This window comes from Thunnus albacares, chromosome 14, assembly GCF_914725855.1.
Source record: "Thunnus albacares chromosome 14, fThuAlb1.1, whole genome shotgun sequence".
Taxonomy (NCBI): Eukaryota; Metazoa; Chordata; class Actinopteri; order Scombriformes; family Scombridae; genus Thunnus; species Thunnus albacares.
In genome coordinates, this window is record NC_058119.1 from 13,889,221 (window position 1) to 13,908,515 (window position 19,295).

The window sequence follows — 19,295 nt, forward strand, 5'->3', positions numbered from 1 at the left end:
AAAGGTTAAATAAAATAAAGAAAAAGTTAAAATGTAAATATAAATAGATAAATAAAATTAAATCTTCAAATTATATCTTCACTAAAGATATTCACTGGTCATCACACAGTACCGGTGTACTGAAATGTAAATGTGAGGTTACAATCATGATAAAGTCAGTGAATCAAGCCAGGATCTCATCAGAGATCACCAAGTGTATACCGGAAGCTTATTTGCATACAAAATAAAAGCGTAACGCACCATTCACTAGCATGTTGCAAAAATATAATTTGTCCTGTAAATGGCAGGTTATAATTGATTAGTTATAATTGACACGTTATATTATATTGTTACAACGAACATGTGACCTTTGTTGCCTTTTTTTTTCTTTTTTTGCTATCTGGAACCGGAAGTACAACCCTTCTCTGTAGCTAGCTTGACACTAATGCTTAATTTAAGAGACACACTCAGTAGCGGTCTGTCACAGCTCCTCTGGACTTTGAGCAGGATCAAATCCCATTAACGCAAAATGGATGTGAAGCTGTTGGCAGTCGTGGCTGCGCTTACGGTGTTGTCACATGCGCCTCCATCACAAGGTATGAACTTATCTCCTGCTCCTTTGTTTTGTTTTTTGTTTTTGTTGTTTTTAATGAGGTTTTGGGTTATTTAGCAAAGACTTTTAAGTGGCATCGCTGTAAAATTATTTTATTGCACATTGTTAAGGACAGTGTAATCATTATTTAAACATGTCAGGATGGATCATTTGTAGTTAAGTTTTTGTAGAAAAAAAATTACTAAAAATGCATCAGTTGTGAAGGATGAATCAGAATAGCATTTCCATCCCACATGTGTTGTCTTTTAGTGTTTAAATAGACATAACCCTGATAGAATTGTGCAGTTACTGTGTTATGTTTATGTTAATCTCAATTTCACGCGTAGCGACGGCGCAGTCTCAGTTTATCCAAATAATTGGCAATTACGTAAATTCAGATGCAAAATTCAAATTACATACAATTAAAGTGCCAGTGTTGACTTTAAAGGTAGTGCTCTCCGTTTTAATTGAAATATTATTTGAATTCCGTAAATGTTAGTTTGATGTATGTATGAACTTGTCCTGGAGGGGATTTTTCTTTCCGCCGTGCGTAAAGTGCCAACAGGCTGAACATGCATTTCTTCGAGAGGAAGAAATTCCTCGTCGGTTCGCTGATCAACTTGTGTATTTGTTCTGCTCCTTGTTTCCATTTAATTACGCACAAATGAGGCAGCTAGAAGACAAAACCACAGCCAGTCTACTTGGCGTCATCAGTCACCCAACTTGAGGGTGTTGCGCTCTTTATCATGGTAATACCGTTAGATCAGGTGTAAAAATAATTAGCATGGAGTTTAATCTATGGCGGTACTTCTCACCATCTGTTTTTATAACCTTCACCATCTCCCATCAGTTTTGCTTTAAAAACAGTTACTGACTGGAAAAAGACATTTTTTTGTTTGTTTTTTATCTGTTGCATCTTTTATGTTTTGTCTTTAATATTTTAGACTTATTCTAAAAGGACTTCCACGCAACAGATGCGTAATTATCTCATTATTTTATACAAGACTTGCAGAAACCAGAGTTTTTTCATGTAGGTTTTCTGAAAAAAGAAGCAGAAAAAAAGAAAAACGAAAACATGGCCCCGTTTATTTTTCCACATTGATCAACCGTAAACCTCCCAGCGTGTACAAACCTGAAAGCTACAGTCGTTATGGAAAGTATGCACATCAATCATGAAGTTTAAGGACCACACAGCACAACATTGTTTATGACTGAAAGATCTTACTGTTTTGGGGTCTATAAGTCCCGATATAAGTGTTTCTACCTCTGTGGGCATGCAAAAAACATGTCAAATATGGGAAAACCGTAAAAAACACTTAGATCTGCGATTTCGATTACGTGCATCCTTCTTGATCATGTATTTTAATATATTTTAAGTTAATTGGGATTTGCTCCAGCCCCCTGCAACCCTGCAAAGAATAAACTGGTAGAGATAATGTATGGATGGAAAATTCAGACTACAGTACAGTGCATGGGCTGATTTCATGCCTGGACAGTAGTGGCATGTTTTAGCTTGTTGATCTGTCAATAAGGATGATGTATCCGAATTTATTTGTTTGCTGTATCATTTTCAGCTCATTTTATTGTTGTAATAATGTTTAATCTTATTTGTCTTCAGCAGAATTCATCATCACAGAAGTATCTCATTTTAGTCAATTTCCAGAGAAGATTTAACTTCATCTTATCTATGTGTCATTTCTCTCTTGAGACTTGCTTTGCTGTGAGTAATATGTTGTGTAACTGATAATCTGTTCCTTTCCTCCTCAGCGAAACCCATCAGTCTGGGTGAAAGATGCTACTGTAGCTCAGGAGTGAAGGGCGTCCCCAGAAGCATCATCCGTGAGCTCAGGTTCATCCATACACCCAACTGCCCCTTCCAAGTGATGTGAGTATTGTTCATGAATGTGGGCTTCAGTGGGTGGAACCCACACAAACACACAGAAGTGCATGTTTTCTACCCTGGTCTTAAAAAGTCCGACAGGTTTCCTCCTTATACGACATTTCTCACCATCAATCTCTTAGAGGTGACAGGACAGATAAAGAGTTTGTGCATGCATGTGTACTCACACGCCCCTCTGTCACTTGCTCTCACATACATCCACAGAGAGCAGGACTTGTGCGTGCATTTTTTACCGCAGGCCCACTTATGCGTCCACAGGAAGTGCTTTATTTGAGTATGAGGGAACCTGAATGGGAGGTGGAAACTTGATGCAGTTTTGCTCTCAACAGGAAAATCAATAATTATGGGTTTTCTAATTGAGTTTGCTTCTCATTTGCTTGTCACGCAGCATTTCCTCCTCATTCTGTGCTTACAACCTTTGCGGCGTGATCCCATTCAGCGTTACGGCCTGTCTGGAGTACATTTACAGATGAAAGCGTGTAGCAACACAAGAACAATACAGCTGGACACAATAGAAAGGAAAACTTCAGGAACTATTAAATTTTTCATAGTGGAAATAGAATTGACAGCTCTTATAAATTCATGGACAAATCCACCAATTTCTACAGTTATCCAAAAACAAGACACGTGTGCCAATGGAGGCTCCCCCATGGAGAAATATGATCCAGTCTTGACCCATTCTGTAAATAACCACAGGGCTATGCTGGATTTAGAAAGTAGCCTGCAGCCACATGTTGCGGGATTGACTCCTCAACCTCCATGTGCTCAAATTTTGCAACACATTAATTAGATTGCTCAATCAAGAAATATTAAGGAAAACAATATTCTTGAAAGCACATATTCTTTAGCTGCATTCATATCTGTAGCAGCATCACAAGCAGGGGAAAAGAGTGATTGGTCATTATCAAACTAATGCACCCCTGTGAAAAAGTTCTCTGTGTGTCAAACTGACAAGGTAGTGTGAATTCGGTCTGTTTGATAACAACGTGTCAAGATACCCAATGTCACTGACTTTGCATAATTTACTCTTTCATCTTTAAGCGAGGCATATGCTGAACTATTTTCTTTTTTTTCCTATCAGTGCCAAGCTGAAGTCAGGCAAAGAGGTGTGTGTGAACCCAGAGATCCCATGGCTGCAGCAGTACCTGAGGAACGCCATCAACAAGTAAGTCACTGGCTGTATTATGGATTACGTACCGTCTGCAAAACATAGTTCTGTCGTCAGTCGTCAGACTTGAACATGACTCATCTGGAGCACTGTGAAATCACTTCCGCCTGATAGAGATTTAAAGTAAGGATGCAAAAACACAAATGCGCATTTGAACATCTATCAACAGACCATTGTGAAAGTGACAGCTCTTAATTGTCCAAATTATATCAGAGCCCAGTTTCGAAACACGCTGGTACATGACTGAGTGGGAGTGGAGACTGACTCCAGTTTCACAGACAATCTGTGGGTTTGATACGGGATAATGAACAAGCTTGTTAACAGTATTTGCTCCAACTAGACTGCGGTCATGGGTTCATCCCCATCCACCATTGTTAAAATTAATGCAAGATGCCACACAGGTCTGCAACTGAAGTGCAGAACTATTTGCAGAGTTTTTGACCTTCAGCACATTGCAAGAGTTTGCTGTAATTTACAGATTCATCATGATATAGGGGCAAAGAGGGAGAAGTTTATTAAGTTTATTTCTATTATTTGATAAATGAATGTAACATTAATGCAATAAATTGCATTCTGCAGTCACGTTACAGTTTGTCTTAGAGCTCAAAGTCACTGCCAATATCAACTGTTTCCTTCCTGCTTTAAAGCAGGAGACACTTTTCTTAAAAAAGTTGGCACTAGAAAGTTTATGGAAGGGATCAAGTTGCAATCCTGAACCCCATGCAGTCATATATTTCCAAGAGCAGAGCACTCCTTTAACGGTCGGATGAAACAAACTCTGTGCTGTGTTGTGGAGACATAATGAGTTTTGGGGTGTTTAAAGTATTTCCTGTCTTTCTACCAAAGAAACTTGAATGCACCCATGCGGTCTCCTCTGTGCTCCGGCCTCTGACATGTACACACTCAATACCCTCTGACTGATAAGCTCATAGTCCCGTAGTCAGACTATCTGTCTCAAAGGATGATTGAGGAGCCCTTGACTTGTTGAGGTGTGAAAGACCTCTGCATAACAATAGGGCCCACGTAGAGAGTAGACGGTGGTCATTTACAATGGATCAGACCTAATGTGTTTCCAGTTACACATACAGTCAAAGGGGAGGGAGGGACAAACTTATTTACAACGTGTAGAAATGCACACAATTGTAACTCATGCATTATGCTGCTCTTTAGTCTGGTAAACAAGGCCATGATTACCTTTTTGTATCAGTTGAAATGTGGCTAACATTTATTATTATTATTCCAATGTCAGTAATTAAACCCATGTTCAAGTGTTTATAAGGCGTGTGCAGTGTAAATCACTCTGCAACTGCTGCGAATGTATTTTCTTCTAAATTACCTCTTCAGAACTGTGACTTATAAAAGGAAGTTTTTCTTGGATGTAAAAACTCAACATGTCAGAAGTAGCTGCCTAAAAACTCAAGAGTTAGACATGGCCAACTTACTGATTGGCCAAAAGCAGGCTGATTAATTGGCTAAAACTGAAAATCAGCTTTAATGGGCTACAATATTTAGTTCTCGATTACATTTCAAAAAGACACTTTGGCCCTGTAAAAATAAAGCAGCTGCTTTTATTTTGGAATGCTGGAACTGAGTGTATCTTGACTTTTGGCACCTTCTCTTTGAAACCCTGGCACCCAGACATGGTTGAAAAAATACTGATTATTCTCAATATGGTGTTTACTAGTTACAAATTGGCATTAAAAGTCACTATTTGCTGTCACTCAGCCAAAGTTATCTTTTGTAATTGGTTCTTATTGATCCAGTGAATATTAAGCGCCAGATGTGTTATATGATTTGTTAGGGCACTACTATCTATTTACTAATTATAAAAACTCATTATTTTGTCTTCCAGGATGAAGAGATCCAAACGGGGCAACTGAAATGCCTGCAGAGATCTTTCTGAGCCTTACTGAGGATTTGGACCATCATCACAGATATATTACATGTAATATGAAATCATCTGGCATGTTGTAAAGCACTTATCTTGACTGCCACGCCGCAGCCTCTTGCATGGAATGAATCTACAACGCTCCATTATCATCACCACCAGCACCAGCACCAGCCCCGCCTCCACCATCGCCACTCTCACCGCTTGTAGAGATGTTATTAATGCAAAGTGCAATTATATCTGTGAGTGTTTGTTTTTCTCACTATACTGTACATATTTTTTGTTAACGGACTTCAACACTAATAGCTATTTTTGGAGATTGTCTTGTACATCTGGCCTCTCTGTCGTTTAGAAGAAAAGGATCGACCCCAGGGTCAAAGCGTTTAAAGGGGGAGAGATGTAGGTCAGCAAGAGGGTTTTCTCCACAACACATACTATGAGTCAACATCACACTTGCAAGTAGCAGAGTCCTGCGGTCTGCTGAGCCAGGAGAATATGGATTCATTCTAACTGATCTTTAACATGGCATCTGCTTATCTTGACTGTCCCTGTTTTTAAATTGTACAAAATGATGAACAGTGTTGTATAGTCTCTTTTAAAAACTGAGGAACGGACAGAGCCACAGAGTTTGCCAAGTTCTATTTCAAGTTAATTGGCACCATGGAATTTCAATGGGTGCCAGCTACCCCCAGACTGAATATAAGATGCATACAAGATCCTAGTAAAAATGGCAATTACGATGTTTTTGTGATGGAAATTAGGATGCCAAAAGAGCTTGAGAATTTCCTGAGCAGTTCTGCGGCTGTGATTATGCGACCCTGTTACCAAACATGGCTGCTTTTTTCTTTTTTTTTTTCCATTCTTTGAGAAAATCTGAACATCTGGATCCCAAACAGTTTTAATTTAGCGACCAATGAGAAGAAATTTACTGGAATCATAGAGCTGTGTCAGTTCAATGGTTAAGAACAAATCATGACACTCACCAATCACAGTTAAGTCGTCTTACGAAAGCAGTGTCAGAAAGACAAAGTCATGTTAGCTGGAATCTGATGAATAACCATTAGAAAGAAGGATGTACAGTAATGTGAATAACAGTGATCACATCAGTAGGTAGAATACCGCTCTATACTGAGAGGTAATTCTAGCAGTAGTAGAGAAAGTAAAAATACCATTATTGACAACAAGTAGAGATGTACATAGATGTAACTACCTACAACTGTCATGCAGATAGTAATGCACTTTATATCTGATGTATTCATGTTTTAACAAAAAAACCCCACTATACTCACTAAGTCTGATCATTAAATTCTGTCTTTTATCTTTATTTTTTATGTTTATCATGTCATTTCCATTCTGTCCCTTTTGATTGATGAATGTGTAGCTGCCTTTAACTGTTATAATCTGGGAGATGTCATCTATTCATTTAAATCTCCTTGTCATGTGTAAGATTAATATTATATAAATGTTTTATTTTTGTACTCTTTTTTGCATTTGTATATTAAATCCAAACATTTAAATGAAGGAACTCAACTCTTGCAACTGAGCCTCACAGCCAACATTTTATTGAGAGACGTGTATACAGTTGGTCAGTAAAAAGGGAAATTTTGTTACGGTTACTATGTTAATGTAGACTTCACTCACTGTACTTGTTTTAAAACTTTTAATCATAAATACTGACTCATACCCACACGCACACACTCTGTTAAGACCATGCAAACACTATGACTTCACAGCTTTACAATTATGTACCACTGCACTGCGGGTCAGAGGGGCAATCTAAAGACTTTGATGTGAGAACATGTGTTTAGCTTTACTCACAGGGAAAAAATAAAAGGCTTATTATTGTTATTTAACCATTAACTCAACAAGCAGCCATTAGGAAAACATTAGAGCTAAAAGGGATGAACTTTTAACTTCCCTGTAGGGGCATTATGTGAGGTGGAGCACAGTAGTAGCTGTAGTGATGAGAGTGATCCGCTGATTGAAACATCAGGCCAAGATAAAGGGCTGTGAGTGGCAGTCCACAACCCATTTTGGGCTGTGTTTACTGATCAGCTTTGATGTTCAGAAAGCCATGTCAGCAGAACTCTTTTGAGAGATAGAGCCATTGATTTAGCCCTGGTGTCCCATTTTACAGTGGCAACATACAGATAACATCATTTTATGAACTGATTGTGTTAAACCTTAGATATCACTGCAGGAATCTGCAGGTAGCAACAAGTATTTTCCTCTCTAGTAATGTGAAGATTAGGCAGCTTGTCCTATGAGACGTTTAATCTTATAGAGGACAGATTTTCATATCTTACAATGTAACCATGTGTATTCTGAAGTGGATCATTTTTTAAACATTTGTACTTTGATTAAACTTTTTAAGACCAATCGCTCACATCTCATTTGCCGTCTATCATTGCTCTACACTGTTCTCTTATGTGGCTACATTATCACTGATCTTTGCTTCCTTAAACAGAGGGATATCGTTTGCACAGGAACATATTTAAATCTGATATGTCCTCTAATGAAAAGCAGTTGTTTGTAATAGTTCATAACTTATTGTGTTCTTGGGATCTCGGCCAAACACCCACCAGTTAAACTATGCAGGTGGTGTGGCTGGTGCCAGGAAGACTGAGGTGTAGTTAAAAGGGGTGTAAAAGGTTTAACTTCATATTTTATGGTGCATAACATTTACCTGTAAATGGCAAATGTGGAAAAGAAAATGCAAGAAATATCCAACAAAAAATTCACACATTGCTCGTAAAGCTGGATCATTCATATAAAATGTGTTGTGTCTGTGAAACAAAGCAGGTAATATAAACATATAAAGAGGTTTGTATATGCAGGTCTCCATTAAAGCAGAGGTCAGGGAGATGTTACAAAGTAAATGAGACATGTTAAAGCACTGATCCATCTACACATCCAGTGGAACAGAGTGTAACAGAACAACACGGTTAAATGAATTATTGGCAGAATTACATCCGTGATCTTCTCCACTGCCATGTTGATACTTGAGGTGAAGGCACCAAGCCTAAATAAGCACACCACAGACTTTCATTATCATTTCACATATTCAAACTTGAGAGACAAGAACATAGATCTAATCAGCTCTGACTCAAAATAACTTTAACGGTGATATGTAAGTGGGCAACGCAAAAAATGTGGAACAACCTTACCAACAAAGCCTATGGAAATGAAAACATTCAGATCATGATGAAGCCCTGGCTTTTGACTTGCAGGGAGCATTTTTACATACATTCACCTCAAATTTTGGACATTTGACCATGTTTCACATAGATATCTGACATCATAACAGTGTGAAAATAACAGAAAATCACAAAAAGCTTGATATGTTCCCTTTAAGAGTCAAATAAAGTCTGTGTTGCAAGTCTGTGTTTTCTAGTATTGTGAAACAGAATAAATCTTCTGAAAAAAAGTGAAACCAGCAGCCCACTCAGCACCTTGGTATGAGTGATACAGCCAGTACTGTACTGGTTTGCTCAGAGGCTGAGAAATGTACAAAGACAGGAGAAGACATATGAAATTCATATTCAGCATTGCCTCCAAAACTCTATTGGGGTTTTGAGTTCAGCCACAATGTCAGACCCAAAACTGACACCTTGACAGATGAATAAAGATTTGTCATATAAAATGCAAAGAATGACACAGAAACAAGGGGCAAGTGGAGTATATGTGCTCATTTAGCTTACAATACATGTTCCCTCCATCTTTAGCTGTAAGGGCTCCCAGATGTGCAGCCAATGAAACTCCACTTAGTGGTTATTCATCATGAAAAGCTGAGCATGAAAATATAAAATCTTAGTGTGGGTGTGTTTGTGTGTGTGTGTGTGTGTGTGTACACGTGTGCAAGAGGGGGTCACAGAAAGCCACTTCAAGAAGGTCCCAGTGAACATGCTCTCCCTGGTCAGGCCCGTTTTTAATAAAAACTACAAGGTGGTAAAGTTAACCCGGGGTCAGTTTTAATGTTTGTGTATATCAGTGTATGTGCATGCGTGTGTGATGTCACTTCCCAACTCTACTCCGAGGTCGTTAACTTTGCGTTAGCTGCGTACCTCCAGCCATGCTGGCAGCTGAACACAGCATTTTAAAAGCCTATATAGTTTGTCACCAACCGCAATGTCAAGGGATTGTGAAAATTGCTCTGCAGTGTGTATTAGGTGGTCAAAATGCAGAAACTCCCTCGTCACTGCGGTTTGAGCGGAAGAGTAAAATGCTGCGATGCAACAATAATCAGGCCCGAACAGCTAAGGATGTCAGAACACAGATCTGGTGTTCTTCAGTACTTTGTGGTCCAGTAAAGGATTATCAGCGCTAATCTTCCATGAAAATGCTCTCTGGTTTGCATGCCCTTGAACAATAGAAACGTCCTTGTCCATCACTGTTATTACCACACATGAAGAAGGTGAAACATTCTTAAAATATGATGTGTGTGTTCTTCTCATGAACCAACAGACATTGACTTTCAGTTTTTTAAAGACTATAATAATATGAGTAATGGACTAGTTTTTCTTTCACATTTGATCCCTAAAGGAAAACTTTTCACCCCCACTACAATTAGGTCAGAGCACAGAGTCAGCTACTGCAGGGCAGATGCTTGGCTGTCATGTGGGATTGATATTAGGGTTTTCCGGTTGAAGGGTCGTGCCTTTCTAAATTCTTTGGCACCCGGCTTTAGACTCTGATAGTACAATATGTGACAGGCAAGAAAGGAAGAGGGCAAAGTGGCATAACTTAAGATCAAAGATTAAACATCCACAATGCTATGAGCCAAGCCTGGGAGAGAAGCCGAAATAACAGGAACTGTGAAGTAATATATCACAGCCACATTGTTCCATAACCTGTCAATCAACGAACCCTCTTTGATAATGTGGTGGAGAAAAATGTTTTTTATATTGAATATACACTCTGTAGACATGATCTTGATTACATATGCTTGCATGCCAGATTACGCATGGATTACATATTTGCATATCTTACATACAGAGCGGTCTGAGATCTTCTTCCTTGATCAGATAGGATGACTTTTTGCACCCATTTTTATCACATTTCACATCAGGGTACACATGCATATGTCGGGAATTCTGCAGCACAACTAAGACAATTAAAGGTTCACAATTTTTCAAGTCTGTCCTAAAACAACAGTCAGGTACCCAAATGAACAATGAAACATGTTTTTCTTGCTGTAATCATTCCTCCTGTTCATACTGGCCATTAAGAGATCTCTTCATGATGCACTTTTAATGTAAGTAATGGGGGACCTCCTTCTGTGCAAAAATGTATCTAAAAGTTTATCTGAAGCCAATATGAGGCTTAAGATGTACAAATTAGTCAAATCAACTCAATATCTTTCAAAGTTACACTCTTTTTAGTGCCCAAATCCCTCTTTTTGTTATGATGTGATCCTTCGACTGACTACAGCTGAACAAGGAAAAACTGTTCGAGGAAACACAAAGAGGGAATTTTTTTACTAAAAAGACTGTAACTGTGGAAAATATCCACTTTATTTTCTGAAGCCTCATATAATCTACAGATAAACGTTTATAATATATTATTGCTCAAAACTATGACTGTGGATTTTGTCCCCCATTACTTACATTGTAAGCATATTGGAGGGGATCTTCTAGTGGTCAGTATGAACAGGAGGAAGGATTACAGCAAGCAAAACTCGTTTCAATGTTCATATGGCAAACTGACTATTGAAAACATGTGAACCTATCCTTTAAGACTCTTTAAAAATACTGAGAATACTGTTGAAGGTTGCTGTGTGCATGTGTCCACAGCTCCTGCTCTGTCTCAACCAGAGCTGCCCTCCTACTTCCCCCTTCTGTGACTGTTGTTATTTACCCCCCTCTGTCCGAGACCAGGCCACAGCCCTGGGGCATCGTGTGCACCAAAATCACGCTTCCCAAGGGAAACATTAGCAAAGTCATAGCTATAGCTCGTATCAGATGATCCATAGCACATTTCCACGAGCGCACACTCTTACTCTGAAAAAATCCCAAGTAATGATTTGTAAATGACTTGTTGATTGTGCAAAGGGGGGGGCACTGCATGTTGTTAATTGCCTTAACACTGCCAGTGACCCGCCAGAACATTAATCACAATTATGACAAAATGACTCAGCCCAATGTCTCTGAAGAGTTAGTTACTGCAACGGATGTTGAAAGTGACCAACATGCAGTGTGTAATAACGGTGGCATGTGTGTGTCTGTTTGAGAATGAATGGGAGGCTAATAGAGGGGCCCCAATGAGCGGTTAAAATAGCCTCCTGCAGTCTCTCTGCCTTTCATGTGCTAATATTACCAAGGTTATGAGTCCCAACACCATCCATCTTCACACAGATGTTTGAATGAGAGAAAAACATGGACATGGGGCCTTTCCTCAACACAATAACACCGATATGGTCCAAATTCCTTCAGTGTGATTCTGTTTTCAAACCATGAAGAAACACAGCAAACTCTGGATGATAGGATGAGACACAAAGGAGTCAAGAACTTGGGGGACCGTAGGACGCCTCCATCTGCAGGGCCCACAGAAGCTCAAACACCACCAACCTTAAACTTCAGACACATATCACACACTGCGTTTCCCTCAGTCTCCATTCCTTTCAGGATTATCATCCACATACTAATGGGTTGATCTTTCTGTGGTGCCTCCATCAATGGTGTGTTGAATGTCTTCCCATATAGAGCTCTGAGTGTCATGTGACACCTAAAGAGAGGGAAAAAGGAGTCCATGAAGGATGTGACTAACCAAAAGAAGAAATTACACCATTTTCTGGAGATGTAAGTGACGTAGTATAGTACTGTATTGCCTCATCTCCAAGACCACAGAGTGTTTTTTTTTACTATAAGGCCAATCACTATAAAGACCCATCTGTTGGGCTGCAGTGTGACTCAGTGCCTGAACACGCTGCCTTGACAAGACAGAGGGAGGTCTGATGGCTGATACCATTTACTGACATTGTTCCTCCCCAAACAATTACATTTCTTAGAAACAAAGCGAAGAAACAGTTTCACTTTCACCCACAATTCATCTGAACAGCATTTTGATGTAACTTATACACCACAACTATTTGGGTTTGTCTTGATTTCATTAAGTAGTTTCTTTGACCTAATGTCAAATTTGACAAAGCTTAATTGATGTTCGTTATATTGTAAAATAATTTAACAATGTGAAAAGTATTTGCTGCATGAAAGGAAGTTTTCCAAAAGACAGAACTCAATGATGGATAATCTAGATCTAGTCTAGATTGTTCTAAACCAGGGGTACTCAAATACGAGTCTTAGAGATCCACTTATCAAACTTCCACCACATCAAAAGTCAAGTAAGGCTGCATTACATGATGATATTCATGTTCAAGTCTGCTGCGGTATGAATTCTTCACTGTATTCATAGTTGAAAATGTTTGATTTTACAATTATTCTGCTGGAGGCTTGATATGACAACTTCAACTGGTTCAGTTTTTTGGTTCTCACGTCCATAGTCTGGTAATAGTTTTCTTAAAATTGACATGTTTTGTATCATAGTGGCGTTTCATATTGCCGCTCTTCAAATGAAAGCGTACTTCTCAGTCTACTCATCCTTAAACACACGTTTTTATTATTTTTGTTTTGGTGCAAGCTTTTTCACTTTATCAATAAGAACTCCTACATCCAACAAAAACCTTGTTAACTGGAGTGACTAGCAGGTAGCTGAATGATGTCTGGTGAGGTGAGGTATCATTCAAAAGTGGTCTAGTCAGTCTTCACACTATGCCTAGGTCAGTGCAACATAACCAAAGGTTTAAAGGACAAGCTTGCCCAAGATTTAGTGGTATCTAGAGATGAGATTGCAGATTGCAACCATCGGAATACACCTCCCTTCCCCTCACAAGTGTGTAGCAGCTATGGTGGCCACGAAACTTGCAAAAAACATGAAAAGCCCTCTCTAGAGAAAGTGTTTGGTTCATCTGTTCTGGGTTACTGTAGAAACATGGCGGTGCAACATAACGGCCTCAGTGGAAGGGGACCCACTCCCTACATAGATATAAAGGGCACATTCTAAGGTAACAAAAACACAACAATTCTTATTTTCATGGCAAGGCAAGTTTATTTGTATAGCACATTTCAACAACAAGGCAATTCAAAGTGCTTTACATAAGGTATCAATACAGAATGTAAAAGCAACACAAATTGATATAAAAAGACATTTAATATATAATCAAAAACTGTTAAATTGGAAATAAAATGCTCAAAGAGAATAAGACAGATAAAACAGGAGAGTAAAAGCTACAGTGCAGTGTAAGATATTAATCAAAAGCCTCAAAGTTGATTTAAAAAACAGCAAATGGCAAACAGAAAAGTCTTGAGCCTTAATTTAAAAGAACTGAGAGTTGCAGCAGACCTGCAGCAGTTTTCTGTGATTTTGTTCCAGATATGTGGGGCACTAATTAAAATATACTTATTATTAATATTATATTCCATTTCTGCAAAGACCATTCCACCAGATGCCACTAAATCGTACACACTGGACCTTTAAAAAAAGGAAAAACCTGAATAGTATTTCCAGTTCCATTCATATCTAGGGCCTTGCCAGCGCGCTCTGGCACAAGGACCAATAGTGCAACATCCAAACTAAACATGAGCTCATATCACTCAGATCCCAGTTCCAACTTCCCTAAGAACCTGTCCTGAGTACCTTATCTTCGTGGGAAACCCAAAGCGAAGCTGTGAAGCTGAAGACATGAGCACACAGGAATATTAAACACCATCCACCTTGCAGTCTGCCTGGTGAATTTGTTTCCATCCATCTGGCCAACTTAATGAAGCCTTCCTGGAATCACATTTATTGTTATAGGGCAACACAACCTCTCAGACAGACCAGTTGTCTGTTGCAGTTTACATAAAACACATCAAAGAAACTAGAACAAAGACTTTCTAATATCCAGACTGAAAGGAATTTATCAATCTGGTATGAATTGTACGATACATAGAGGAGATCTTGTAAGTTGTCTGTTTATTGCTGGCTGCAGTGCAGAGGAATAGTTTTTGGCTACTGCCTGTTAATAGCAGGAACTATTTTAAGGAATAAAATAATTTTCCTCATAACCGTCACAAATTCAATTTGGTCCTATCAGAAAAAAATAAATATCTGCAGCATATGTATTCTAGTGGGTGTTCTTCTGTCAAGTCCAGGCTGTTCGGCTCATGAAAGTGTCCAAGATGAATTAAGAGTACGAGCAATGAACTTGAATATTACAAAACTGTTGTGGGGGCCAGCTAAGAAGTTGGATATGGTGGAGACAGATTTGGCATCTCGTCTAAAGAGGCTGCTGTGTTTTTTTTCCCTCTAGCCTCTTTAGGGAAGCTCACAAATCAGGATCCAGTGTTCCAGTTTCTAAGGGACTGATCTTATACAAATGTACAGAATGACATTGCCTCTTCGTATATACGTTTTTCCAAGTATTTTTTCATGTATAAAGTCTGTGTAAATTGGCACAGAGACCAAACAAAATAAAGAAAAAAGAAAAACAAGCTGAAAGATCATTTAAAAACCCATGAAGTCAAGCAGTACTCTGTGACACATAACAGCTGCAGCTGGAGTTTTGTTAACAGGATACAGAAACTCTAAAAACTCTACTGTGGACTATTTAGCATCAGTTGAGAGACTAATTTTATTACTATAGGTCTACATTGCATCCTTACACTTGCAAGTGCTATGCTTATTTGTCTGAAGTTTACTTTCTGGTTTGGATTAATGCCAATGCTCCAAGTATTGAACTTGTAATGTGCTGAAAAAAGTGAAGGAATAGTTTAAGTTAGTTGTGACATATGTGAACACACTGATAAAAGTTATTAAAATATATTGTTTCAAAATGGAAACAGTAGAACAAGAATCCTCAAGAAAGTTTGATTTGACTCCAAAACCACATAATAAATTCACCTGAATGATCAGTTCCAAATCATGAGTAAAGGGAAAAGAAAAATATTACCTACCTACCTTACTGTTGCTACAATTATTCATTTACTGCCATCACGCACCATAAAAACTTCACACAGTGATCCCTCCCTTTCCCAAGCTGGAAAAACTTGAACAAAGCTGGTAAAGCAGCCAAACTGTAAATCCCAGCTCTCTCTCTCTCTCTTTCTCTCTCTCTCTCTCTCTCTCAGTAACTGAAGATGTCTCTCTACCTGCAGCAAGACGTGCATCTGTGTTGCTGTTTCTTCTCAAACTCAAACTGTCACATGCATTCAAAATGAGTTGCACTGTCCTCTCTTTAGTGTACTTTCCCTTACAAACCACAGCTGCTGAGGCCACAGTGTCAAGTATACTTTTTTGAGTGATGAGAGCCTGCAGCGTTGATCTAATGTAGAGATTTAGTAGCAAAAATAGGACAGTAAAGTAAAAGCAGAATGCTAGTTGTGGGACCTGAGTTTAGACAACTGATAACTCTCATAACACAAGGGGGTTTTGCTTCTGATTCACTGACAGTTTACAGAACACTTCCTGTAATTTGTGTTAGTCACTGAATAAATAATGGTGTAATCTTATGCAGGATGCAGCTCCTCAACAGTAACAAAAATGAGCATCTCTAGTCAAGCTAACGCTGCAGCCTTCCTGCTTTATTCTGAGTGAAGCAATGATCTTACTGTCTCTGTCAAACTATCACCGAGCAGCCATATCCGCGTTTTATAAACTCACTGCCAGCTTCTCAAGGCCACTTACAGAAACAATCATGTCAACACTGGCAGCCCCCTCCTTTCCTGACACACACACGCTAACAGGACCCCTCCCACCCTCAGAGAGTCTGTAATTTTCACAGTTGTGGACAAATCTCTCTGTTCTCTTTTCAGTTTCAATGAGCCGTGTGAAAAGCATTGCTGTGACATCTATTTCTGTGCCCGCTTTTGATGGTTAGCCCAATACACAATCGCTTATTTGAGCTACCGACCCCCCGAAAGGTTTTATTACTTGCATCCAACCATCAAGAGTTAATAAGAAAATGACTGCTGTCAACATGTCATGAATGAAATTTCAAACACAATAACACTGACAAAAAAAATGAAAGCCGCAGTTAATATTTGTCAAAACAAAGCTTGAAACAAAAGAAACAAAACTGACAAAAGGGCTTTTTATGTGTTTAAAAAAATTAGCTGACAGATTTTTAGTGCATATCATTGCCGTCATCCGTGTCCTGCGAGCAAAACCATCACGTGAAAGGGCATAGCTGGCCAGAGAAGATGCTGACAGTGAAATATCACATTACTCACATGCTTATCCTTTATACAGACTTCTCTAATACTATTTAGCAGATATTAAAGGAGACTGAATACTTGGACTAAATCACCTCCTTTAACTTTAATGTTAGAAGACATTGAAAAGCTGTCAGCATCAGCGATAAAAAAAGAAGCGATGAGAATCTGGGTAATGATTTAAAGATGTAGGGCAGGAGATGTGGGGGATGAGGAACTTTCTCTTTTCAGCATAAAAGGACAGACTTTGAGGGAGAGAGACTAAGCAATATGAAGAAAGAGTAAAAAATCAATCAGGGGAAGGAGAGCTAGAGGTAGAATATGAAAAATAATGTGTGACTAAAGTGTGTGTGTTTATGTGTGAGAGGAGAGATGAATGTAATTTCCTCCAGGGTGAAAGAGCATCTCACACCTTTTCAGGTCGGCTAATATCACTCCAGAGATTGCAGCAGTTATTGCAGTCCCATGCAGTAATTACAGTGTGGTCCAGAAAATGCTTAAGGTTACATCCATGTTATCCTGGCTGTCCAGCTCCTGGGATGGACCCAAAAATTGCTGTGTGTGCTATTTCTTATTCATTACTCACTCATTACTTTGGCTCTCAGTTTATATACCGCCGTGTTCGTGAATAAGAGCAGAATCCAATCTGTGTTACGCGAACATGAAAAACTGTGCAAAATGTTTACCTAAATTCTGATATTTCATGAAGGACATATGCCTGATTGCACCACTAAATCAGAGGATATTTTTTGTTTATAAACCTTTCCAAGATAATTTTCCAGCACTTTGTTTCAAGTAAAGCATGGCATTTCCCACAGAGTTCTCAGAAAGATCTTTCTGCTGATCTAGTGATAAAAATGCACAATAATTAGCATTTCAAGGCTTTGGACTAAAAAATATAGATACGGCCATCTTGTTTTAGTGTCAAAGTGTAAATATTAGTGTTCTATCAAAAATGAACATGTATGTGTTAGCAAAGGAAATGAGGATTGAACATGTGACATAGACATTTTCATCACATAACTCCACTGTATTGTTCGAGTAAATGTTTACAGAAACACAAATGGCTTAATTGGCACACTGGCAAATTTTTATCAGTGACGCTCCTCAGCTGAATTCCAGATAGTCTCTGTTTGGTCTTCTGTTCACAATGATTAGATTGCAAAACATTTGTACACTGACCTCTGGCTTCAAAATCAACAAATGTAATGTCTGAATGACTACTTGGGGGATTTAGGCCTGTGCGAAATATAAAACAGCATGTAAACTGATAAAGATGAAAGTTATTGTGAATCCAAATATGACAGTGTGTTTCGGAATTGAGTACCACTTTTTGGGATAGATCTTTGTCTTGTTTTATTTTGTGCTGGAAATACCCAGCATCCACCCACACACACAGCAGTGGGCCAGTAGCTTTTCCTGCTTCAGATAACCACAGACCCTGAGATCTGGAAACGTTTCTGTGTTTGGTCTTGCAATGATGCTTCACAACGGTGCACTAGCCACTACTCAAACCTGCCACCACAGTCGCTGAGATTTAAGCCTCATTGGAGAAAAGGAAAGCATTGATTTTCATGAAGAGAAGTAACTCACTCAGCATAAAAAAGAAGCAGAGGTCTAAACATGAAAAGAAATGCCAATGAAATATTGCACCGCAGAGACTGACCTCCAAAGGATGGGAACCTCTTTAGATTACATTTGCTCTGGGAAAATGTTTTTACCTCCACTAAGAAGGTGATGTTTTTGTTTCACTTAGTCAGTTTGGCTATGTGGATGGTTTAGCAGAATATCTCATAAACCTGCAGACAGATTTACATTATATTCTGTCAACAGACTATTGTTCCACTAGCAAAACAATAGCATTGATCAAGTCATAGTTATGAGACAAACAGTAGTACCACTGAAATAAATTGCTGTAAAAATACAGCCAAATTCTAACACTAAGGTACTGTTCTTTCTAAATACGGTAAAATGCTGTAAAATTTGATGCTTTTTGGAGCCAAAACCAAGAACAGACATTAACAGTATGCTACTATAAGATTTGATGGTAAAATATAGTATTTTCATTTTCGCCACCACAGTAATGGAGGGACAGAAGCCACATGCAACCACTGACATCATATAATCATTGTTCATCCTCTTTTGTGGAATCAAACCAAAAGGTCAGTAACATCTTACTCAGAAAATAGAATTACATTTGTGCATCTGGTTATCCAATTAGTGACTATGTTTAATTTTTGATAACAGTAAATTGGTATAATCAAGCAAGCACCTGGCAGGCACAAGAGAGCATTTTCAGGTAGTGTTCTTCAGTTGGAAGTTTGAATTACTGGTATTTAAACATTATCTTCACTGCTGCTTTCACGTCTAGTTTAAAGATTATTTTTGGATGGCTGTTTTCTCTTGAACTACACATCAGTGAATGCTAACGTTAGTCTGGCCGAGTCTATACCCACCACTTCCATTTCATAATTAATAATAGCCTACTATTTAAAGCACATGACAATTGAAGTTCATTAAAA

General features: G+C 38.6%; 1 protein-coding gene across 1 annotated transcript; it reads left to right on the forward strand.

Annotated features, from left to right (window-relative positions):
* Positions 1-447: 447 nt before the first annotated feature.
* On the forward strand, positions 448-7,906 carry cxcl12a (chemokine (C-X-C motif) ligand 12a (stromal cell-derived factor 1)). Its single transcript, XM_044373555.1, has 4 exons — positions 448-575; positions 2,339-2,456; positions 3,553-3,636; positions 5,492-7,906. The coding sequence occupies exons 1-4, from the start codon at positions 509-511 to the stop codon at positions 5,517-5,519; spliced, it is 297 nt and encodes a 98-aa protein (XP_044229490.1). The 5' UTR covers positions 448-508; the 3' UTR covers positions 5,520-7,906.
* Positions 7,907-19,295: the final 11,389 nt, after the last annotated feature.

Coding starts and splice junctions, on each gene's coding strand:
- cxcl12a (XM_044373555.1), top strand. CDS start 509: ATGGATGTGAAGCTGTTGGCAGTCGTGGCTGCGCTTACGGTGTTGTCA. Junction 2,457..3,552: donor AACTGCCCCTTCCAAGTGAT/GTGAGTATTGTT, acceptor TTTTCCTATCAG/TGCCAAGCTGAAGTCAGGCA. Junction 3,637..5,491: donor CTGAGGAACGCCATCAACAA/GTAAGTCACTGG, acceptor TTTGTCTTCCAG/GATGAAGAGATCCAAACGGG.